The sequence below is a fragment of the Eriocheir sinensis genome, chromosome 63 (assembly GCF_024679095.1).
Source record: "Eriocheir sinensis breed Jianghai 21 chromosome 63, ASM2467909v1, whole genome shotgun sequence".
Lineage (NCBI taxonomy): Eukaryota > Metazoa > Arthropoda > Malacostraca > Decapoda > Varunidae > Eriocheir > Eriocheir sinensis.
In genome coordinates, this window is record NC_066571.1 from 2,148,388 (window position 1) to 2,175,116 (window position 26,729).

Below are 26,729 nucleotides of genomic sequence, written 5' to 3' on the forward strand. Positions count from 1 at the left end.
TTCTCACGTCTTTATTCGTAATGATTTGTGCTGCTTGTGAATAATATATCTCTGTACTGCCTGGGGGTTGGGATGGCATGCTCCTCCCTTCTCCTTTGTTGTTTACTTGCAACAATAAACTATCAATCAATCAATATAATAAATTCTTGTCTTGGTGATGGCGAGAGGGTGACCGGAGTTCAAATTTACCGCCAAAATGGATGCCAGCACCTCGTTATTTTACTCTAGATCTCCGTAGCGTTTGCCTCCTACTTACTGTTAAATCAAAGTGAGAAAGAAACATAAATACTCTTTCACAGATGTCTTTGATCCTTGGGAGTCAGCAGGTGAATCATGAACGTTTATTCCGCCCTCACCACCGCCATCGTTCTGTCCCGCCAGCATCAGGTAGCCAAAAATGTTTCTTGTTGTGTCTTAACGGGAGGGTAATTGGTGGAGGGTGTGGGTCCTGCTGACGGGGAACATATCAACGAGGCTGCCGGGGAAGTATGGGCTGCTGTCTTGGTCCATGTGCAACACCTTAGCCTCGGAAACAATGGCCTGGCACATCCCATGCGCTTCTGCCTGGTCTCCTATTGATTCAGTCTCGCAAGGCACTGGCACTTCTAGGTGACAGCGGCGTTAAGAGACTCTACAGGCTACTTTCATTCCGCAGCAAATCAGGTCACGCTTAGTGGGCCCAGCTGTCTTAGTTTAGTGAGGCTTGGTTGAGGTTTCGCGGGTTTGGGTCACCCTCCCCGGTAATTATATAGAATTGCACCTGACTGACCGGTAAATGACACAGTTGTTTTCTGATGAGATTTTAATGTGCTAATCATCACTCTGATAAGCATACTGGTAAATTTGCAGTTTAGGACAATATTTTCTTATCTTTTTCCTCTTTCCCTATGCCTAACACTTGGGAACTTGTGGGAATACAGGGTGTTTGGGTGGGGGAGGTGAAGTTGACTGACCTGGCCCCCCTCAGATATAGGGAATTCAATAAAATTGAATGAAATTCTGCAAATCCCAAAATTCGAGGGAAATTTCCGCAACTTAACAACCCCACATTACTTTAACCCAATCTAACGGGGGGGGGCTTTGCCCCCCTTGTCTCCCCATTATTGTAACCAAACCCAACCCTACTTGAGCGTATCTAATGGGGGCTCTTTGGTCCCCCTTGACCCCCCTTCTTGTAACCTAACCAAACCTCACGTGAGCATATCTAGCAGGAGTTCTTTGCCCCTCCTTGACCCCCCTTACTTTAATCAAACCTAACCTAACAATGGATGTTCCTAATGCCCACCTGTGACCCCCTCATTATTGTAGTCTAACTTTTTTTTAATTTTTTTTTTTTTTACGTTGTGGCCTATTGCGCCGGTAGGTTTCTTCCCTGTGGGGGTGTATCTGATGGGGGGCTTCGCCCTCCTTGCCCCCCCCATTATGGTAACCTAACCTTACCTTAGTGAGTGTGTCTAACGAGGGGCTTTGCCCTTCCTTGACCCCCCCATTATTGTAATCTAACCTAACTTTATGTGAGCATAGATACTGGAGGGGGGCTTTGCCCTCCTTCGTCCCCCCATTCTTGGTATTTAACCTAACCTAATGACCTTACGTGAGTGTGGCTATCGGGGGGATGCTTTGCCCCCATCGCCGCCCCATTCTTATAACCTTACCTAACCTTACGTAAGTAATGGGGGTGTGGGGGGTTGGCCTCTGTAGACCCCCACCTGCTTCAGAGGGCTTCGCCACTGTCATCCCTCCCACCACTACGTTTCACCCACTCCAAAACCACCATCATAGCCAAGTACATTGTATCGATTTCCCATGTTAATTTCGGTTGCTTAACATATCCCCGAAAATCTTATATATATAGTGGATCTGTTATATGAGGCGTCCGGATGTAAAGGGGCGACATCACCAAAACCTAATTGTGAGTAAATTGCATTCAAAGTTTAGCTATGTGTACAGCACTTTCCTCTTGACTTACCAAGTTATTGTTTGTATTCTTTTTAATTGTATGGCCTAACTATATAATAAGAACAATTATTTTTTCTTTTGTATTGAAAAATAAATCCATTTTATTGCTAAATTTTTATACCCCAGTTTGGAAATTGGTTATGATAATTTGAATATCCATAATGTATGTGGATTTTTAAAATCTATGTTGTTCACGTAAACTACGGTATGAACCATTTAATTTTAAACGAAAATGCTGATTTTTTATGAATTTTTATAATAATAATGATAATGCGAGGAATCCCTGAGGACAATGTTTACTTCCCGGGCTTTAACTCAGATGCTCCGCTTAGTGGGCAGTGCAGCCTGTGATTGGTGGAGCAGCAGGTAGCGCTGGAGAACCAGCTCCTCATTGGTTCTCATGCTGCTGGCGATACCGCTTCTTTACCTCCAACAACCACAACATGATAATAAGGAATTCTTGTTCGCACTTGTTACTAGTACACTCTTGATTCTCTTGTTACAAGGGTCAGTATACCTTGCACTGTTTTTGGAAATCATAGAAAATGTGTGTGCCTATTGCATGGTACACTTAACTAAAAATGCCAGATTTGGTGATGTCGCCCCTTTACCTCTGGACGCCTCATATAGGGAATTGATCTTTGTAACACTCCATGCCGGTTCTACATTTAGACCGAGTGATTAGTACCGTTATTTGGTAGTAGCTGTGGTTAGGGAGTGTTTATCCAACTTTGAAGCATGTCATCATTATGTATCTGACCAACTCATAATTTGTTCTGTGAAACCCCATTTAATTTTTCACCTTGGAGATAAATTAAAAGAAAATAATGAAAATATGGCTGGCTGCTTCATCCTCCCCCCCTCCTCTCTAGAATAACACACTCCTATTTTCATTAATAATGGCTTTAGGGCTTAGAAAAAAATACCAATTATCATAAAATAAACTTAGAAGCAATATTTTAACAGTAATTTTCCCTTTTGAGATAAATTTCAGGATGCAGTATGAAAATATATCCTGGTAAAAGAGGTATTTGTTTGAATTGCATCCTTAATAATGGCTCTAGGGCTGAGAAAGAAAAAACAATTAACATGTAATAAACTTAGAAGCAAGATTATAATAGTAATTTTCCCCTTGGAGATAAATTAAAAGAAAAATATTGAGAATATGGCTGGCTGTTCCTTCCTCCCCTCCTCCCCCCTTGCATAACACACACCCATTTTCCTTAATAATTGCTTTAGGGCTCAGAAAAACAACAACAATTATCATAAAATAAACTTAGAGGCAATATTTTAACAGTAATTTTCCCCTGTGAGATAAAATTCAGAACGTCCATTTGACACTGACGAGCTTGTTGACGTTCGGCCATCTTGGTGACCTGAGTTCATCTTAGGCTGCGTTTACGTCATGAATCGCCACCCAGTTTAACACTGATTTGTATGGATATTTGAAAACAAGTCAATATATAGAGCTGGTTCTATTTTTCACCAGCCTTAGACTCCTTGGGCAATCTCCTGACCTGACTCAGGCCGTCACATCAGTTAAGCACAACTCGTGAGAATTAAGATGAGGAATAAAGTATAACTCGCCCTTAAGTCCAACTTTGCAGTTTAAGAATTTTTGTAAATTTGAGTCCTGGTCCCCATTTACTAATGGTATTAGTCATTGAAGGGCGAGGGTGTCAGGACGTGCCACACCCCTCATTGTCGCCAGGTGTGATCTAGAAGTTCCCCGGTGCATATGTATTCCTCACTGGTACTTCCACTGTCCTCCTTGTTCTTCTTTTTCTTCCCTTTTGTTGGTGTTATTCTTCTTTTCTCTCCGAGTTCTATGCATGCAGCTGAGGTCCCCTTCCAACCAGTGTTCCCCATACACTGAGGGTGGAGGTCGTGGAGTGGTGGCCTTGAGTGGTGGTGTACCATGACGAGAGGCATCAACTGAGTTGTGAGATGAGGTGATGTGTGATTGTTATGCATTATTCATTGCAAAAGATGCACAGTAATGATTCCCAGCGTGCCAAGCCCACATGCGTGGGCAGTGTGGTATTCAAATCCCTTCGCTAGAGGCATTGAATTTTAGGTAGACAAAAAAATACACTGCCATTCGATAGCTACCTCTTAAGTCAGTAAATGTTGGGACATGTAACTCGTTTTTTTTTTTAATACTTGATGGTGTAGTCTCTCCTTAAGTTTGGGGAAGCCCATATTTCAATCAATTTTGCTTCTACCCAAAACCCCCACTTTCCCACCAGGCTCCAAAGCTTGTTGTGAATAGGAAACGAGAAAAGAAGATAGAGATTGTCTTAATCTGCAAATATAAGAACAAAAAAAAGACAGTCAGCCTCCTCCTACACTACAAATATAAGTACAAATACCATATTTGATAGCCATTATGCCCTATATTGTCTGAAACAGTAATTAGACCCCAGTGAAATACCCGTTAGATGTTGAGGGTCCAGCTTGTGGATGAATGTCGGATCCGACTTCAAGGTTGTCAAGCACCTCAAGTGGTACAGGTGCTGCAGGTCGTTCAGGTGGTTGTCGTGTTGATTGAGGCTTATAGAGGCGAGCAGCATCCTCAAAGAATCGATGGTGGCAGTCTCGGTCATTTTGTTTGATGAAGAGGTTTTGAGCGAAATACTGCTCAGACTACTCATTTTTCAACCCTGGTTGCTTTGCCCACTCCTTTAAGTATCTCCTCAATTTTCTATGTTTTGTGTGTGCACTTGTTTGTTTTCCGGGTCTACAAAATTGGCGAAGTGGTTAACGACCTAGTGAGAGAAGCCTTCGTGAGCCAGCAATCCATACGCTTTCTAAGTGTTACTCACTATGGTCATCCCTGGTAGAATGTACTTTTTATCAAAGGAATCATTGTAGCAGCACTTCTGTCCTCTTCTTCACCCATCAAGGGAACGATGAATTTTTGCCGACTCAGTGCATTTAAACAGTCACACACTACTTAACTGTCAGCCATGATTGTACTTTCTCTTTATAAAAAATATTTCATCACCATCACCACTAATAGGCTGCTGGTCCTTCAGCCAATCCAGAGTCACTATCTATCTATCTATACCTTGGATGCCCTGCTCCCTCGCAGGAACTATCCTCCAGGGGGTGGCTGTGGCAAAAGTGTCTCCATCTCCCTGCTCTGGCACTCCCTCTCAGCACACTCAATCCTGCTACTTCCAACGCTCTCGCTTCAATACTCACTCACCCTATTGATCCACTTTATAGGTGGTCTTCCCCTGACACCCCTTCCCTCAATCCTTCCCTCATACACTCTTCACGAATTTATTCTCCCCCATTCTCATCACATGTCCAAACCATCTCAACGCATCACACTTCACCCACTCCACCACTCCACACTCCACTCCTTTCACTGTCATACCCATACCAAACCGTTCATACATGCTTTCATTACTTTCTCCATTCCATCCTGAAACACCACATGCACCTCTTATATAACTCATTTCCACTGCATGTATTCTCGATTGCTGTGCTGCATTCCATGTCCATGTCTCTGATGTACATGACAGAGTTGGCAGGATAGTACTGTCCCTTATTCCCCTCTTTACCTCCATGCTCACACTTCTTCCTTTTATAACTCTCTCTAATGCACCTACTACCTGTCTGCCCTTGACTGCTCTTTCCCTCACCTCACCTTCCATACTTCCATTCCTACATAAAACTGTCCCTAAATATTTAACCCCTTCACTATGGCCGGGCCAAAACAGCGCTCTGCGCCATATCCATGATCGCCGCGCGCGCCAAATTTCAAATGTTGCTATTGAATATAACAAGTTTTCAGCCATAAACTCAACTTAGTCATCATGTATTATATATGAAAACATGCAGAATTAAATGGTGCACATAAAAACATAAATTAATTGATAATTTTGAGATGCAAGCATAAATATAGAGATAAAATAACTCGTATATTGGCTAAAGTGAGCATGAAGAAAATCATGACAGGTTTTCTTGTAAATGGAACTTAGAAAGAGTCCCAATACGTGTATTATACTTCCATTCACTACAGTGATCACTGAAGCAATTTTTTTCCTCTGTAGCCATTGTTTAAATGACGGAAACATGAGAGAAGACCTTTCTCAGAAAAGACGTGTAGTGCTGTGATTGGCTGAAAAGGTGAGTAGCCTTGGGCATGTTTGAAAGTGCATGTGTTGGATATCAACAAACACTTTCATTGTCTAAGAACAGGTCATGTGACTGAGCCTGCGCGATCCCTTACCCTTAAACCAACACACAAGCGAACGCAGTAGACACCTCAGATCTCCTTCAAGTCGGAATGTGAGATGGAAAACATTAAATCTTTAAAATTCATCAGCAACATTATTATTAACTTCCACTAGGTGATGTAGGGGTTCAAAATACATAAAATTATGAGATTACTAGATGACTGGCTATTTCCACGTGGTATGTACTGTCTTAAGCAGCAATAATACCAGCATATTCATTTCAAACCACTGAACTAATTGAATAGTGATGGGTAAGTTTGGTAATTTGGTAAATTTTATGAAGTTTTGATGCATTTTGAATGAATCTGCAGACTGTATCCATCACAAATCACTATTTTGTTTTGTTCCACCCCCATTCTGTATCCATCACAAATCACTATTTTGTTTTGTTCCACCCTCATTCTGTATCCATCACAAATCACTATTTTGTTTTGTTCCACCCCCATTCTCCATTTGTGAATTCTGTTACACAAATATTACAAATTTAGGTAAATATTTCCTTTATTGCGATTTCCTATTTTTGGTGTTTCTTCTTGCATTTGATGGTTTTAAAATAAGCTCCAATGAATGTTTGTAGACATCATTTGTTGTGCAAATAAATAATAATCTTAACATAAGCAAGTAAATTGGGTCAAGATTGGTAACACTCACATGCCAATATCTCATTTTCTACTTAACCAACATATTTTCTATTTACCTTCAAGCCTCCCAAGAAGCCATAGGAAATGGTGTAGAGATCAAAACAGCTGTAAAAATAGCTATGAAATTTGTGATTGTCTGGGAGCAGCATAAACTTGTGGCTCACCACTTTTGCCTACTCTGCTGCCAACGACAACAACAGTACCTTGCAAAGCCTATAACACATATTTATCATCATCATAATCATTTCATCGACGCCTGCTCCTAGGAGCTCCCACCAGGGGATGGCCATGGCAGAAGAGCTTCCAACTTTCTCTATCCAGACACTCCCTCCTTGCCTGCTCAAAGTTTCTCAAAGATCTTTCCCCCCTCTCCTTAATGTACTCTTGCACCCTATCCCTCCATTTCACTGGAGGTCGTCCTCTAGCATTCCCTCCCTCTATCTCACTCACATACACCCTTCTGGTCATCTTACTCTCCTCCATTCGCTCCATGTGGCCAAACCACTTTAAAGTCTGTCGCTTCACTTCCACCACTCCACACGTCTTCCCTTCACTCCTGTGACACATTCCAAAACGCTCGTTCACACTTTCATTACTCATTCCATCCATTCTACTCACACCACAAGAACTCCTCAAATAACTCATTTCCACTGCCTGCACTCTAGACCTCTGACTTTCATTCCAGGCCCACGTTTCACTTGCATATGTGAGGGTTGGTACTATTATTGTATTTTTCAAATCCCTCTTTACCTCCATGCTCACACTTCTGCCATTCATGATTCGTCCCAAAGACACTACCACCCTTCTTCCTTACAATGCTCTTTCTCTTATCTCTCCCTCCGTACCACCATGCTTACACATAACTGAGCCAAGGTACTTAAACTCATTGACCTCCTCCATTTCTTCACCATTCAAAATTGTTTTGCATTCTTTTTCACATTCAATTCCCACTCTATATGGGCATACAAAATCTACAACCTCACTTCTACTTTGCTCACAAACCATCACTTTACTTTTGTTGACATTTACTTTCAGCTTTCTCCTGTTACAGACACTATCAAAAACACTGACCAGATTTTGTAGGTCACTTTCATTTTCTGCAATGAGCACCGTGTCATCAGCAAACAGTATCGAATTCAGTACCCACTTCCTTCCCTCATCGAACATTCTTACTCCAACTTCTCCAACTTTGCCCTTCATTTCTCTAATAACACCATCCATATAAATATTGAATAACCATGGTGACATGACACACCCTTGTCTTAAGCCCACTTTTATCTCAAAATGTTCACTTGTTTCTTCACACATATTGACCTTAAAAAAATAAATTCAAATCTAACTTATCTTACCTAACCTAACCTACCAATGGCAAATATTTGACTAGGTCATATTATGGTTGCTCTTCATTTGCACAAGTGATGCCTCAAAACATTCAAAAGAGCTTTGAATCTATTAGATAGAAGAAAAAAACATTGAAAATATAAAATGGCAATAAATGAAATATGTACTAAAATTTATAGTAAATGCATCAAAACTCACCTGAAGTAAAAGTTTGTCCGCACAATATACAGAAATGAAAAATAAGTACGTAAACCCTCACAAGACAAGGGTTAAGGTAAAGTTGGGGGCATAAGGTATAGCTGCGCTTGGCCATGGCTCTCATCTGCCACATTGGCCCTTTAGCCTGTAGTGGGCAAGAACCCATTACCCTGGGACACAAGGCCAGAGTGACATCTGGGTTACCACAGTTTACCTTCCCTAGGTTTCCCCAGGTACACATTTATCGACCAGGCCGATAGGGAGGATGAATAACAGGGTGAGCTGCAGGCTGACTATCTGGGCTGGGACTTGAACCTAGGCCTGCAGATTTGTTGCTTATCCGTGGTAACCACTGCACCACAGAGCTGTATTTATAAAGAAAGGGTTTGATTAAATAAACAATGCCCAATATTTAAGAGTGAAGCAGCACATTTAACCAGTGGGCTTTGGTACAGCCATTGCTGTCCAATTATGTATAGCATCACTGGGTCAGTACGGAGATATTTTGTGTGGTTTGCCATCTTAGGAAAATTGTTGTGAATAACTAATCTATTTATGCTGAAACTTGTTACAGGGAAGGGAGGTGTGTTGTATGGCTGTAATTATGACATGGTGCAGAGGGAAGATAAGACTCTCTCTCTCTCTCTCTCTCTCTCTCTCTCTCTCTCTCTCTCTCTCTCTCTCTCTCTCTCTCTCTCTCTTTTTTTATTCGGCTTGGGTAACACCATCATTGTGGCACAGTTTGTGAGCTCCATTAGCTATGGTTGCATGATGTTACGTGGCTAACAGGTCAGGGCAAAGCTCCCCATCCTTGGTCTGCAGGCCAGCCTGTCAGAATGGACCTAATCACAAGAGTAATTTTCTGAAAAGTTTGACTAATGTTGAACGCAGTGGTTTGTGGTTTGTTTATATTACCGTGTATTATTACAATAATATTAATTAACAAATGCCTTTTGCTTACAGTAATTTTGCTGGTCACGCGAAAGCTTGCCCCAGGTCTTCTGCCTCACCTGTTCTCCACACCCGAAAGAACTGGGTAAGTTAGCATTACATTAATTGGCATACATTTGGTTTGTGATTCCTGTAAGAGGATGTGGAATAGGGTTAGGGGAGTAACATTATTTGAGGTTGAAGTGGATGAAGGGGATGAAAGAATGCAGATACTGGTTAGTAACTCTTGCATAAGGGATTTGCAAAGCATATGGATGAGCTAGAGCAGAAAGTCGTGTGTAGTGTAGCTGTGAGAGAGGGGGAGGCATGCAGTTAGCAAGTTCAGAAAAGCAGTCAGCATGAAGTTATCAAGAGAAGATAGAGGCAACATTTCAGTGGAATTTAAGAGGTAAAAAACTCAGAAAGAGGAGGGAGTTAATGAGATGAAGAGCCTTTGACTCTACTAGGTCCAAAAGAAAAGGGCTGTGTATGTGGAGCCCCTCCAAATGAGATGCATACATCTTATGAGAACAGACAATCCCCTTGTATATGGATATCACCTGGGAAGGGAAATAAAATAGTGGGAGACGATATGGAGCACCTAACCTCGAGGAAGGTGATTTAAGGAGACCGGCCAAAGTGAAAATGAGAAACTTCGTCAGTGATCACCCTAAGGGCATAGAGAAAACATTACAGGGAAATTTTTACTGACCGAGTTTAAATGGTCGTTTAAATGGCCGTTTAAATCACCCCGCGCGCTCAGTTAAGGTCACGTGAGGCAGAAGATACCTTTAGAAAAAAAATTGTAAGAAAAACACTGTAGTATTTAGACACGAATAGTTTTCTCTCTGGTGGTGGCTGATACTGTCTCCTGTGCACGCGGGACAATACTGTCCCGTAGCTCTCACCTTAATTCATCAGTGCGTGTCCTTGTCACGCAAAGGATAGACGTAGGTGTTTACGCTCTCCCCCCACACTGCCTTTTTTTCCTCTTTTGACAAAACTGCTGATGATGCTGGCTTCATCCAGTTCAAATGCCAAGAAGAAAGGCTACCACTGTCAAGAGGATTGTCTGCTTGAAGAAGGCACGCCATGCTCGAGCAGAAAATGAAGAGATACAGACAGGTGTTCCGCATGGAGCAGCGAGGCATGACTCCACCACCCACCGCTGCTACCTCACTCGCTACCACCTCTCCCTCGCTCCCTGCTGCCACGACTGCTGTTCCTGATGCTTCTGCATCAACACCACCATCATTACCACAGCCTTCTACTTCAGTTTCAAGAGAGAAGAGCCCATCTCACCATACAACAACAACAACAACAAAAAAAGTCAAAACGAATACAAGACAAGGAAAGACAGCTTCTGACAGATCATCACAACCAAGAAAGAAGATTAAAACAGAAAAGGAAGGAGGCAAATCCTACCAGCCAGATAGTTTCTAACACTAGGCGATGCAAACAAAAACTGGGAACAATGAGGGAGGCAGTGGCTCCCTGACACCCTCACCTTTGAGTGAGTAATACTTCAACAAGAAGTGGGATCAGGTGCCATGTTCATGACTCAAGATCTCCTAAATAGCAAGACAACAACATTACAATACCTGGTACTCAGTATTCGGCACAGTGTGGCCATTCATGGATGAGGAACATCAATATGTACTTACGTAACTTTAAAGCCCCGTAACTCTAAACCAACTTTTTACAATACATTGGTGAATAACTCCTACATTTATTATTCGATTTTAATGAATAAGGTACTGGTGGAAAGAGCATTAAAATGGCTTGTTTTCTGTTGTCTCAGAATTTAAAAAAATTTGCTTTGGAACTTTTATATTTTTGAAAACAATTAAGCAGGGGAAAATGGAATATTTTTTTTTGCTCATAAACTAAAGAGAAAATAAAAAGTCTGCCACAACAGCTTTCTTAACTATGATGTAAACTACTGTCAGACAATTTTGCAAGGAATTATAAAGGAAAACCTAGTCAGTATTCATCAAAATGTTTTTATTTTTATTTTGGCATTTTGATTAAAAGAAAAATGAAATATGGACTAAAGTTGCTCAAGCGTTCACTATAGATTCACTTATGCAAAACAAATCATCAAAAAATCAAATCTGCAATTTAGGTGATAAGGAAAGAAGATAGGATTTTACTCAGTCGGTCTCCTTAAGGGGAGGCAACAGTAAAAATTGAATATTTTTGACTGAGACATCGAAATTTGTGTTTTAACAATTTTATTACCCTTAGAACGCTCCAAGTTTTCTGTGTCAACGGCACATTGTCACCTCAATTCCTTCTATTTTGAATTTGTCTTTGTTTACGTTCATTTAAAGAGCCCCCCACACGGCACACCACGTGCTTTGTTGTTGCTCATGACTCGGAAGGATTTTGAAGCATTTTTTTACGTTTTTGTTAAGTTTTGTTAGTATTTTATAATATAGATCACCATATGTCATTAGTAAGCTTTATAATACAGGTACAGGTAACTCTCGATTTACGCGAATATTGCGTTCTTGGAGAGGTCGCGTAAATAAAAAACAATGTAAATCAAACAAGAGGTAGGTTTCTGTCGAAAAATAAAAACCGTATTTTTCAGCGTATAGCGCGCACCTTTTTCACATAAAAAATGCCTGAAAGTTTAGCCCTGCGCCTTGTACGCCGAATGTACAAATTTTTAATGATTGTTTTCTTCTTTGGGGTGTTTTTAAGGGTCTTTTTTGTCTTATCCAATAACAACGGCAAACTTTCCTTTATCATTGTATATAATCCTTCATAGTCCGTAGCTGTCTCATATGTTACCATAGAATACAGGGTGATCTAATAACTACTATACAAAATTTAAATCGATGGAGGATTGCCCATGCCTTGTTGTTATCCCGTTTTTCCGTCGGGCGCCGTTTGTATGATCTTGATCTTGATGTCACAGGTGGCTTGATTGTATGACTAAGGAGCAGTACAAGCTACATAAAAAATCATATTGGAAAAAAATATCCATGTGTTCATTATTAATTATTAATATTAGTGAGAATAATGGGGTAAATATGATATCAGAAACTGTACATCATGAGTCTTGTACGAGGAGATATTTCGCGCAATACCAGCCCGGCCGCCATTTGCATTGTTTACAAACCACACAACCACACCCATACAACAAACAGCTGCATGGCGTGTGTCACCAGAAACGTGTGAATTGTGTCTTGCCTAGTTCTCTGTCATAACCTACGAGTGATGGTGGGAATAATATGCTTATTCACTTCATTCAGTGGAGAGAGAGAGAGAGAGAGAGAGAGAATATCCATATCACCGAGATATCCACTCAGGCACTCAGTCTCAGCCTCACTCGTGTGAGGAAGAAATGAGGGACACCATGAGTGGCTAGCTAGTATTGGTACCGGTACCGAGCAGTCTGGTACCGGTACTGTACCATATAGCTAGTACCGTTAGTACCGGTACCTGCCCACCCCTATTGTTGAGTAGCGTGGCAGCGTGGGTACTGTATTGTTGTTCAAGTGGCGCGCGGGAAGAACTGAGCTCTGCTGTGTGGCCGCGGCGCTATGTGAGTCCAGTTGCGTGAGACATCTGGTGGCCACTCCATAAAATATCGCGTATAAGTGGAAAAAACGTGTAAATAATTTTTTTTTTTAATTTTGAACCCCGCGTTATTTAAAAAACGCGTAAACCAAACTCGCGTAAATCGAGAGTTACCTGTAGCTCGATTTACGCGAGTTTGGTTTACGCGTTTTTGAAATAACGCGGGGTCCAAAAGCCAAATAAATGTTTAATTTACATGTTTTTTCACTTATAAGCGATATTTTATGGAGTGGCCACCAGATATCTCACGCAACTGGACTCACATGGCGCTGCTGCCACACAGCTGAGCTCAGTTCTTCCCATGCACCACTTGAACAACAATACAGTACCAACGCTGCCACGCTACTCAACAATAGGGGTGGGCAAGTACCGGTACCAGTACCGGTACTAACGGTACCAGCTATACGGTACAGTACCGGTACCAGACTGCTCGGTACCGGTACCAATACTAGCCAGTTGCTCATGGTGTCCCTCATTTCTTCCTCACACGAGTGAGGCTGAGACTGAGTGCCTGAGTGGAAATCTCGGTGATATGGATATTCTCTCTCTCTCTCTCTCTCCACTGAATGAAGTGAATATTTATTTTTCAATAGAAACATACCTCTTGTTTGATTTATATTGTTTTTGATTTACGCGACCTCTTCAAGGACACAATACTCGCGTAAATTGAGAGTTACCTGTATAATAAGCTTCATGATTTAATAAACTAAGATATATCAATAATAAGCTTCATGATTTGTGTCCTAAGGACATCAACTCATGATGTTTTACCGTATTTGCCGGCGTATAACGCGCACCTTTTTCACATAAAAAATGCCTGAAAGTTTACCCCTGCGCGCTATACGCCGAATGTACAAATTTTTATTGATTTTCTTCTTTGGGGTGTTTTAAGGTGTTTTTTTTTCGTCTTGTCCAATAACAACTGCAAACTTACCTTTATTATTGCTTATGATCCTTCGTAGTCCATAGCTATCTTATAATATGTTACCATAGAATACAGGGTGATCAAATAACTGCTATACAATAATGAAATCGGTGGAGGATTCCCCATGCCTTGTTGTTATCTCTTTTTTTCTGTCGGTGCCCGGGCGCCGACACGACCCGGCCGCCATTTGCATTGTATTGAATGACTAAGCTACATAAGCTACAAGCTACATAAAAAATCATATTGGAGAAAAAATATCCATGTGTTCATTATTAATTATTAATATTAGTGAGAATAATGGGGTAAATATATATGATATCAGAAACTGTACATCATGAGTCTTGTACAAGGAGTTACTTCGCAGAACACCAGCCCGGCCGCCATTTGCATTGTTTGAAAACCACACAACCACACCCATACAACAAACAGCTGCATGCCGCGTGTCACCAGAACCATGTGAATTGTTGTCTGTCATAACCTACGAGTGATGGTGAGAATAATATGCTAACTATGATATCAGAAGCTGTGCATCATCAGTATGTATGGGGATGTATTTCTCACAAAACCAGCCCGGCTGCCATTTTCATTCCTTTACTCAAGGACACTTGTCAATTCAAATAGTACAGGTTACACCAAAAATATATAAATTTCAGGAAACTGTACATCGTCAATGTTCTTTAACCGTACATATTTCTGAGCATTTTAAGAACTAATTTTTTTCTCCAAAATTGTTGTCTTAAAGTTTGGGGTGTGCGTTATACGCTGGTGCGTGTTATACGCCGCGAAATACGGTAATCAAAGGGCTCTTGTTCAGAGTGAGACACCATGCAGCCACTCTGTAAAGCCACTGTGCCTGAGTAACATACCCTCTGATCAGCAGGAAGACATCAAGAGGATTTACATAGATCTCACCAAGACAGAGCTGGTTGAGAGATGCCTAAAGGGTAGAACCCAGACAATGAAAGCATACATGCTAAATTGAGGTCTGATTGCAGCAAAACAAGCACGGTGGACCCTACAGAGCTACAAAGCTGCTGTGATAACTGTGAACCACAATTTTGGTTACTTGAATACCAACCATCTCATTCATCTTGGGTTTAGTGCCTCTCAACACTCTGGTGCAAAACTAAAGATTCTAGAGTCAAAAAGAAAAACACCACCAAAGAAGACAACTAAGAGGCCACAAATAAAGGAAGACAGCCAGCATTATGAGGCAGGAGGCTTTTAAAACCTGACAACAGTGAGGAGGGTGGTGTCCTCTAACACCCACGCCTGCGGGTGTATACTATCATATTTTTAAAATAAGAGGGGACCAGGTGTCAAATAGTCCTGAATATTATATATTATAATCACTTGTTTGCCTTCGTTTGTCATTCTTCCCCCCCAAATGTGTAAAATTCTGCTGCATTAAGCCTAAAAACATTGTGATAGACACTCTTCAACGTAAAACTGCGCATATCTCAAAACCAGTTATTGACATTGGGAGTGCAATTTCTCAGTTGTTTTTGAAGTGACTAGATATAAAGGTATCATTGGAAAGAAGAAAGAAAGGAAAAACTTTTCATCTTTTAACCCTCTTGCACACGATGACGCATTTTGCCTCATCAAGGGTAAAAGGTCCTGGCTCTCGTTGACGTGAAATATGTCATAAAAGTTTTAAAAATTGATTAAAAATTAAGTTTTCAGTGAAAGTGTGTCAAATTTGGGAGTGTCATTTGTTGGGATAAGATTTTTAATGGTAACATATGGCAACCTTTCTAAGGAGTGTAGATGAGGAGCGATGAGCGTAGATGAGAAGCGTCAACTCTAGATTATTTTGAAAAAAATACAGTTTTCTTGGTGTAACTCGGGAACTAATGAGGATTTTGAGGATACCATACTAAATTCTGCTTCAAAACATATATTCAGCTAAAAAAGTTGGCCCACAAAATTTCGAGCTAGCGAGTGGAGAAGAGTTGGTACTTAGGATTTATTGTCTACAATACTCTATACGGAGACTTGAAACGAGTTTGTATTGTTTATTTTCCTTTATTTTTATTTGTGCATGTTCTAGTACAAGTCTTTATGAAGCCATTGATACCAAATTTATTGGAGTATGCTATATCTGTGAGGGTAAAATACGTCCGGGAATGTACTAGAGTATCATGGCGGGAAAAATAGGCCGGTTGGGCCTGAGAAATGCATGGTGAGTGGAACAGACACTTATTGGAAACTTACAGTTCATTGGAGGGTTAAAAAGATAAAACCAGATCCCAGTAGATTTTTTTTCACAAAAAAAGAAAAAAAAGCACCAAAATTTTTTAGCCTATTTTTTTTGTATATGAAGTGTGATAGTTAAAATCTGCCACGATGAAAAAAAGCTAAGCACATCCGTCATCTTCAGACTTATTTTCAAAACAGTTGGTTGAAAAATAGTTGAGATTTTGTGAAGAATGTTAATGTCATTTATTGTCATTTTCAGTGTGTATTATATTTTTTCTTGCTATATACTGGTTGTATCTTAATGAAACTTGGGGATCTTATACTTAAGGTACAAAGACATATACATACCCAAATTCATGAGAATCTAAAAAGAATGAATGTCGCCTCCTTAGTAACTATCGTTGCCTCCCCTTAACCCCTTCGTTACTGACTCCGTGATCCCCATGCTTCCCACCCATCCCTCTCCTGCACTGAGTTTTCCGCGCGCGTCTCCTAATTTTGTGGGGGTAGTTTGTATTTATCATATTTAGTCATGTATGTATTTTTTTCACATGTTCTGATAGATTTTGTTCACGAGGTGTATACTATTTAAATCAAAAGTCCAAAGCACTCATGTCATTCCTTGGTACATCAGGATGAACATCAAAAAAATCCTCATTTAGGGCAGGAACAGTGCCAGGATGATGATCAGCAAAGGGACCACTCACGATTGTAGGGGTGTGTGTTGTTTCTTCATCGTCACCATTCACATCCATTTTCCTCGTCACCACTCACCTCACTGTCATTCTCTGGCAAATAGTCTTCATCCAAGTCACTTATAAAGCCTTCTGATTGAGTTTCATTATCATCTGACCCTTGTAAGTTGCCTTCAAGTCATATCGCGCTCAGAATCACCATCGGACGGAGTAAAAGGCGCCATGATACGACATGTCAATCACACACTGCCCTCCATCACCCCCAGGCTTCACATCGTACCCCTCCAGGCTAGCATCCCCAACGTCCTTGAAAAACAAGGTGCCAACTGGTCAATTTGTCAGTATGTCATAAAAACCACACCAACTGTAAAAAATGAAGTCCTGTGTATCATCAATGAGCTTGTACTTCATCGGTTCCTTAGATAAAATTTTATATGAAGTACTATGGTAGGCCATCGGTAATGAAGGGTTTTGGATCCTTCTTTTCTTATATTTAATTCTTACTTTTTTATTTCATTTGCATTAACTTGTATTAAAACAATTCTTTTATCACTCATTAATTACTCCGTAAATGATCTCACCGTCTCGTATCCCTGGTAGTGTGATCCGGCTTAAGTTGATATTGGAGACTGGTGTTCGGGGATAAACAAGGGAAAAAAAAATATACATTTATTTAAAATTAAATGAAAGTAATTGCCTTAAGCAATATTCTATGCTCAGACGATCATAACACTGGCATATTCAGCAATGGATGCAACATATGACAAATGACATGTCTTAAACATAATACTACAATATGTGCTCAGTTGTTGCCAATAATAATAACACTCGTCGTTCCACAAGCAGTGGTTTGTATCTCTCTGCTTACATCACAATCATTATGCACTCTCCTCACAAAATTTTAATAACACATTCCTATATTATAATCTACTACAAGTCACGGAAACACCAAATTTTACCATACCCAGTGATTTTACCTTTGTTTTACATCGCAATAAAATAATCACAATCCTGTCCCACTCACAATCCTACTTCACAACTCCTACATTATAATCTCCAGAACAATACAGTCGGGTTCCCTTAGATTCTCGAATTTCTACTCACAATTAAGATCACAACAGCCATTCTCAGCTGAGTGAGTAGCAGCACTGCTTGAAGTGAGTGCAAGGCTTGGTCTGCCCATACCACTGTTGTCTAGGTCACATTTTTCCTTGCTTGAGGCGGAACTACATCCTTGACACGCCTTCATTTTCTACATAACCAATAGCCAATACTTCCTGTCAACAACCATTGGCTCGCTCATCATGTTGTATTGTCTACTTCTCCTGCTTATTTGTGATTCACTCTGAAGACACTCCGACAGTGACTTCTCTTTTCAGTTATTCGCTTATAGCTTGTCGTCACACCGCACGTGACATGTTATAGTCCTCTTGAAATGGTTATCCACACTTCCTGACCATGCCTACTGGGTATCTGTTTTCTGTATGTGGGTCTGGGTATTTTCCATAACCTCTGAGTAGTGTTAGTGCTTATTAAATGTTTATGACTATGTATATCTGACTAATTGCTTTCCTTCCCTCTCCTATCATATTTACAATTCTTGTCTCCATATCTCCACTCGGTATTTGCCTCTGATTGGGGTCACTATTAATTAACTGTGCTGCTATGGTCGTCCTCTGTTTGTCCATCTTCTGGGTCCCGACAAGGGGTTAAGAAGAGATCGGACAGGAAGTTTCTAGTTAAGATTTTGCAGGGGACAGCTGAGTGTTGTTGAAAAATAGGGGATAGGTTTTTGGAAGATTATGTCGAGTTCCCAGCTATGTATGAAATAGTGGGTGGTAAACCTCATAGCCCCCTGCTGCCTTGTAGGGTTTGTCTCTTTCATTCAGGCAAAGGCTAGGGCCACCACTTAAAATAGGTGGCTGGGTTTGCAAGGGCATGCACCCGGAAAATCTTGCGCCAGTAACTGAAAATGGCTCGATTTACGAGCCATTTTGTCTAGCCACTCATGAAGAGTGAAAACGGATGTTAAACGAAATGATGATGATGATGATGATGAAGATTGTGTTGAGTTGATAGGTGGAGAAATTGAGTTTTTGAGGCATTGAATTACACAAGTTTCTTCTGACCCATTTATGAATGATAGCTTATGACACACTTGTGAGACCAACACTGGAATACTGCTCCACGGTGCGGGATCCTCACACACAGAAATTTAATGACGAGATTTTCTATTCTCTTTTTCTATTACTTTCTCGGTCCCACACGTCCTCTGCGTGTATCGAAACACACAAGAAATTAATCACAACAAGGAGAGGGTATTCCCGGCTGCCTGGGATTGAACCCGCGACCAGCGTGACGGGAGAGCCACTCCTTACCGAGTTGGCCAAAGAGGTACCCCATTTGCTGAATGGGTTATGGGAGGCTCACTCATCAGGCCGTCGCCGCACTACAGAAACATTGATAGGTTAGAACAAATCAACACCAAGGTGGCTAGGTTCATTACAAATAATTACACTCGAACGCCTGGCATCACAACATGGATCAAACAACAGATAAACATGGAACCTCTTCCCATATGCAGACAAGCACACAGACTTCACTTATGCACAAGATCACAAACACTCACATTGACATTGACCCCAAAACATACACAATGCAAACAGTCAATGTACTCGTAACACACACATCTATGAATACCAAACATATCGCACTAACACTGACGCATACAAGCACTCATACTTTCCATGCACCATACGTGACTGGAACAGCCTCCCTCATCAGATTTTAGACTGTGGTACAATAGACTCATTCAGAAAACAAATGCACATTTACTTGTCACCACAACACACCAACACTATCAATTACACTTGATTCACTTTCCTCCCCTGCACACTCAGCTCCCCCGTCCCCCCAACAGCCAACACAAATATGAGTGTTATGCACCTGTACAGGTACCCTGCACATCATTAATCCAGATCCAGATGAATGATAAAAAGGTCTGAAGTCAAGCGTTCTGTAGTGTCCAGCCTAGAGTCATGTAATTTCTGTAGGGAGGGTCTTCTGTTAAAAGATGTTGAGTAATGCAGAGTAGTCATTAGCATAGGAGTGGATAGGACAGCTTGTTTTGAAAATATTAATGAACAACAGAAAGAGAGTGGAAGATAAAACAGCCCTGCAGGACACCATTCTTGATAGGTTTAGGGGAAGAACAAAGACTATCAATCACAGCAGCGATAGAGTGGTTGGAAAGGAAACCGGAGCTAAAAGTACAGAAAGAGGGATAGAATTGGTTGGAGGGTATTTTAAAAACTGGAGATTTGTGCCAGACTCTTGTCAAAATTCCCTGAGATGTTTAAGACAGTAGCAAAAGGTTCACTGAAACAGCTGAGAGGATGGCCTGGGCAAAGGTCTCCTGCACTCCTCCATGTCCTGCATGTCATCATCCATTCTGCAAGTTCTTTATCCCTTTCAGATATTCAACAGGCTTCACTTTATTCTCAGCACTAATCGCCACTGTTGACTTATCTCTCTTATTTTTTACTCTGTGGCCTCGCCTGCCACAGACAGTGTAGTTTGTAGGACCAGTGAGTAGCGTCCCAAGATGGATCAATCCAGCGGCTCTCGGTGATTTATTATATTGCCAGTAGTGTCCCCAAATGGATACACTCGGTCAGTGGCCTTTAATGCCACTGGTGAGTCATATTTTACGTTACCAGGAGTGTCCCCCAGGTGGATGCACTCATCCAGCTACTGGAGAGTTATTATATTACCACTCAAGTCAGTGGCCCTTACTGCCACGGGTGATTTACTAGAAGTATTATTTTACTAATTACTTTGCAATCCCTCTTGATACCAGTATGATTACTCTGTTTCTTAGTAACCCTTCACCAGGGGTGTGGAGTTGGAGTCGGTGGAGTCGGCTAGTTTTGGCTGGAGTCTGAGTCTGAGTCGGTAAAAATATCACCAGCTCCCCGACTCCTTTATGTGATCAATTCTCATATAAAGTACTTGGTTGCACTGCCCTTGCCCTTGCCCTGCTTGGTTGTCACACCCCTGTGCTCCACATACATATCCCTTTTGGACAGAAGTCAAAGTCTTTTCATCTCGTCATCTCCGCTCCTCTTACTGATAGTCTTATACCCCTTAACCCGTAAATTGCAGTGCAGTGAGCGGTAGCTCATTTGCTGGTGGTGCTAAATGCTCGCTACGAGCTCCAGCCGCACTAAAATCTCCCGCGTATGAGTATTCCAACCATATTTCTCACCTCACAGGATTGCTAATGCAGTGGGTTTTTCCCTAAATTTGGTGGAAAAATCATATCAGCCTAGCACAGAAAATCTATGGACGAGTAACTGGTGGATGTTCTTCTCCAATATAGTGGCATTTTTGCACAGCTTCACCTATCACCTGACTGATTCTTTGACCAAATAGTTGTAAATTTTGCAGTTGGCAATACTACCTTGCCAGCACCCCATGAAGAGATCTCCGCAGTTGCCTCAATATGGCTGACCGACGCTCACGCACTGACATAAGTGTTCACAGGCAACACCCCCTGAACGTGCCTGTACATTTGTAGGAGAGACATACATAACCGAATCCTATAGATCTTGGCCTCCTCTTTCCAATGTTGGTTTTGGTTTTTAGCTGTGAGGAATACGTAGTCACCTTCCTCACCATGTGCAATGAAAGGGTTAAATCTGCTGCAGTGTTGCCTCTTTCTCTTCTATCAATATTTTTTTTTGCTGACTCTTCTGAAATTGTTGACTGCATGCCTTCACCCCCCCTGTGGTCCCTATGCATATGCATTTATACCTAAGCTCAATCCTATTTTATCCAAATCTCTTATACAAGAGTTGATCAGCATCATGCTTCTTTCGTTCCTTTTACAAGTAAATTCTTGAACAGTTTTCCTTTGTCTGTATTTCCTCCTGCTATGACTTGAGCACGTTCAAGAGGGGAGTACCAAGACACTGCTCTAACCGAATCTGACCTTCTCCTTCAGCTATTCTAGCTATCCTTTGTCTGTGGGGGTAACACTATAGCAGGCTAATTTGTATCTTCTGTAAAAAAAAGTAATGGGATCTTGAGATGGGCCTTGGTAGTGGTGGTCCGTGTTGTCAGATCAGAAGGGCAGAACCTTCCACTCGGTTAGGTATCAGCAGTTCCAGCTAGTGGACAGGCAGAGATCTGGTGTTGTTTGAAAATGAATATCTGTCATGGACTTAGAAATCTGTTGAAATGGTAGGGACTGAAACAATTACAAAGGGCAGGTGTTTTGAAATGTCAAAAAAATGAAATGTTGAATAGTGACCTCACCCATATCAGTGGTAATGGCTTCAGGCCACCCATCCAGAACCAGCTCACAGGGACACCACATCCAAGTTCATCTTAGTACTGTGAACTGCTTTGCCATCATGCACACCAGTCAGGAAAGCCTCCCAAGTTTGGAAATGTAGGACTTCATGAACTTGTCCCATTCTTGTAAGAACACAGATAAGCACACACACACACACACACACACACACACACACACACACACACCATGGCACAACTGATTAGAGTGCTGCGGTGCCGGGCTTCATGTCCTGACAGGGCGGCGGTTCGAGCCCGATCAGGCTGGATTCTTTCCGTTCACAAGGAGTGGTTGCTGTACCCCCTTGAGCAATGGGGATGGGGTGTGTGAGGTCCTGGCAGTACCCATAGATCGACGATAAAGAGCACTTGCTCATGTCAGGAGGGTACCTGTTGGCGATTATAAGTCCAACATGTGATCAGGCCGTGGTGAATTACACACACAAGTGTGTAATGTGCAAGATTTGTGAAAGTATAAATAAAAAAAAAACAATGGGTCAAACATTTAGAAAAGGAAAACATGATAAATAATGGACAGTTTGGATTTAGAAAAGGGAAACTGTGTGTCACTGACTTACTATGTTTCTACTCAAGAGCAATAGACGTGGTGCAAGAGAGAGAAGGGTGGGCTGATTGTGTATATCTCGATTTGAGAAAAGGTTCCGCACAAAAGGTTAATCTGGAAACTACAGCAGTGGGGGGGAATGGGTGGAAAGGTTATCGAGTGGATGAAGGATAACTTAATGGGAAGAGAAATGAGGACGGTGATTAGGGAGGAGAAATCAAATTGAAGAAGAGTAGAGAGTGGAGTTCCTCAAGGCTCAGTTCTGGCACCAACAATGTTCATAATATGTATAAATGATATGCCAAAGGGTATAAAAAGTTATATGAGCCTTTTTGCAGATGATGCAAAGTTAATAAAAAAATGAGGACAGAGGAAGACTGTGAAGAGCTGCAAAAATGACCTGGACAGAGTGTATAGATGGAGCCAGTTATGGGAGATGGAATTTAATGCAAACAAATACCATGTCATGGAAATGGGGAAAAGTAAAAAAAGACCAAGGAAAATATACAGGATAGGAGAGAAAACTTAAAGGTGGTACATGAAGTAAAAGATTTGGGAGTAACGATCCAAGACACACTATCCCCAGAAAAGCACATAAAAAAGCTGTTTGGAGAAACCTACAGGATGATGTAAAATATAAGGGTATCATTCCATTTTATGGACAAAGAAATGATGAAGAAAATAATAACAACAATGATAAGACCAAAACTTGAATATGCTGCAGTTGTGTGGTCGCCTCACAAAAAGAAGGATTTCAGAACGTTGGAAAGGATACAGAGAATTGCAACTAAAATGGTCCCAGAACTCTCGAATATGATGTATGAAGGCATATTGAAGGAGATGGAATTTACGACACTGGAACAAAGAAGGGAAAGAGGAGATCTGATCACGCTGTATAAGTTGGTAACTAAGTTTGATGAGATGGATAGAGATGATCTCTTCTTAACTGTGAAAATGCTGGGACTGAGAGGACATGGAAAGAAATTTAATAAAGGAACCTGTTCAAGTGACTTGAAAAAGTATAGTTTTCCACATAGAAATGTTAACACATGGAACAGCCTGTGGGAAGAGGTGGTGGAGGTGAGCAGTGTCCAATAAATGAAGGAAAGGCTGGATGAATGTAGATATGGAGATGGGACTATTAGAGTTTAGCTCGGGACCGGTAGACTATAAAAAAGTAAATACAAATAGGTAAATTCACACACACACACTTTTCTTAGGATGTTTATAATGCTTACACATGATTTTTTTCTCTTTCTAGGCAGATTAACTGGATGGAGAAGATGCAGTAAGGAGTAAGCCATCACACCTCTGTCCACCACAATCTACAAATAAATGACTAATTTTTGTGACAGCTCTCATTATTAAGAAGCTTAAACACATTAAAAGGATGTCAACAGTTCAAAAACAAATGGATAACATAAACAATGTAAGTGAGGAAAGTGCCACCGTAAGAGAGGATGAAAGTGAACAAAAGGGTATTGCTGGTCTGAATGAGCTGTTGGAAGATGATTCTGTAGATCGTTATATTCCACTACACTGCTTCATGGATGAAGATGTAAGGAGATACACCACAAAGTTCAGGCTTAATCAAGAAGATGAGCCGTCAGTTGTACCTGATGCTACCTTGAACAGTCCTAAAGAGGGAGCAACTACTGATAGTAATTCCTCAACATTAGAGACAGAACTTGATATTCCAGATAACAGAGAGAAAGAAGTACCTTTCAAGATAACAAGTAAAGCAGAAAACCTTCAGAGTTGTGAAGAAAATGTATCAGCAACAGCTATCAAAAGCACAGATGTGGAAATTGCTGATCAAGGCAAAAATAATATAAAAGATGCAGAGGAAAATGAAATAGACAAAAATCATTTGGAACCTGTGCAAAGTAGTCTAGTTTCTGAAGAAGTTGTACCTGATGCCACCTTGAGCAGTCTTGAAGAGGGAGCAAATACTGATAAGAATTCCTCTACATTAGAGACAAAGCTTGATATTCCAAATAATGGAGAGAAAGAAGTACCCGTCAAGATAACAAGTGATGCAGGAAATCTCCAGAGTTGTGAAGACGTAAATGTGTTGGGGACAGTTTTTGAAAGCACCGATGTGGAAATTGCTGAACAAGGCAAAAATAATATAAATGATGACGAGGAAAATGAAATAGTAGACAAAAATCAATTGGAACCTGTTGCTGATCAAGGCACAAATAAAATAAAAGATGTAGATGAAGATGACAAAGTAAACAAAAATCAAAATGATTCTGTGGAAAACAGAGAAGACAGTTTGGTTTCTGAAGAAGTAGAAAGTGATCTGGAAGATCAAAATAATGAAGAACATAATGTTATAGAACAAAATGATGAGAGCAACGAGGAAGAAACAAACGAGGAGAGAGAGACTGCGGAAGAAGTTCATGACTCTGTAGAGGTGGCCTTACCATCAGAAGTGCAGAGTGATGTCCCTAAAGAAAGTGAGGAAGCTGCTAACAGTCAGGATGCACAAGATGAAAATGCCACGGGAGAGTCCAAAGGTACATTTAACGATGAACTCCCTCCAGAAGATGAAAGAACAGAATGCAAGGAAAATGCCACTAGTACTAGCACTATGGACACAAGTAATTCAATCTTTGACAAGCCTGTACTCTCACCAGTATTCAAAATTTCAAGTAGCAGTGAAGCAAAAAATGTCAAGGATAAACCAATCATCATGACCGCCAGAATTATAAAAAGTATTAGTGGAGTTCCATCAAAGACTACTGATTGTCTAGTCACTGACAATACCAAAGGAGAACCCATTGTCCTCAGCTTGAAATCTTTTAGAATTGATAAGATGAGTGCAGTCACAACAAAGCCTGCTGATAACTGTGGAGTTGGTGACCTTACAAATACAGAAGATACTGTTAATACCACAAAACCTGCAGAATCAGAAGAGAAAGAACATGAATCCAAGGCAGAGGAATCCCCCAAAGAAGTACAAAGTGATATTGCAGTAAATTCAAATATTTTCACGCCAAAGGTCAGTTTAGCAAGAAAGGTATATGGGAATACAAAGAAAACACCCTCATCAATGCAGGAGAAAAAAATTCCTAGCATTGAAGCTTCAAGTGCAGACACACAAACTCACCATCATAATTCAGGTGAAGATGTAAATATGGCTACTGGTGCTCAGGTTTCAGCAAATACTACTACAGTAACAGTTGATAAAGGAAAAACTTCAGCAAAATCACTTTTAGGAGAGAAAAGTGATGGCTGTTGTATTGAGAAAAGAAAAATAGATTTTGCAACAGTTAAAAGAAAGATTGAAGAAGTTCGCAGGATAGGCAGACAGGATGAAGAAACTACAATAAATGAAATAAAAAGAATTAAAAGAGAGACAATAGATGTTCTTGAAAAAATTGATGAAGAAATGAAACAACTTAAGACCATTTACTTGGGAGAACCTTAAAATATATATTTTTTTACACAAGGTAAAGTACAAGTAATAATTTTGTAGTATGCATATTTTGTCAAAATCTGATATTTATCTAGGAATAAAACACTTCTCAGTGTGCTAGATGAATATCAGTGCCAGAAGTCAACATTTTATACTTTTTGAATAATTGTTATAAAACATGAGCTTAATGAGTACTTTCAAGTATGCAGTTTTATTATAAAAATTACATGACAAGACTTGCCTACATGTGCATTTGGTAATTTCACTACATTTTAAGTTCTAAGAAATGTGAATGTTTATCAGTAAAGTTAGTGTAAGGGACAGAAATGTGTTAGAGCAGTGTATAAACTGGATATTTTATATTAATATATCTTGATATGCTTCTTATGAAATCAATATATGCACTGCAGGTAGACAAATTGGCATTTAACATTCTTTTGACTATTTTTTTTAAACATATGTAGGTAATTTCCCTCACTTTATTCTCAAATTTTGTAATTTATGTGCAAGTTGATTTGTGTATATTTTTTAGTGGTGTACTATTCTAAGATCGATAAATTAAATGCATCACAGTAATTGTGTATACCAAACCTTGTGAATATCACGTAGGGATATGATGGTTTATGAGGGAGATTAAGAAATGTCAGCATTGT

The 26,729-nt window shown here is 40.5% G+C and overlaps 1 protein-coding gene across 3 annotated transcripts; it reads left to right on the forward strand.

Moving 5' to 3' along the window:
- Window positions 1–213: 213 nt before the first annotated feature.
- Window positions 214–26,652, forward strand: LOC126986836 (myb-like protein X). Of its 3 annotated transcripts, none has more exons than XM_050843223.1 (3): window positions 214–387; window positions 9,353–9,425; window positions 23,914–26,652. In XM_050843223.1, exon 3 carries the CDS (start codon window positions 24,043–24,045, stop codon window positions 26,086–26,088), a length of 2,046 nt encoding a protein of 681 aa, XP_050699180.1. In that variant the 5' UTR covers window positions 214–387; window positions 9,353–9,425; window positions 23,914–24,042; the 3' UTR covers window positions 26,089–26,652. The 3 variants fall into 3 exon arrangements, with proteins under 3 accessions (XP_050699180.1, XP_050699182.1, XP_050699183.1); XM_050843225.1 differs by lacking the exon at window positions 214–387 and adding an exon at window positions 460–609; XM_050843226.1 differs by lacking the exon at window positions 214–387 and adding an exon at window positions 692–771.
- Window positions 26,653–26,729: the final 77 nt, after the last annotated feature.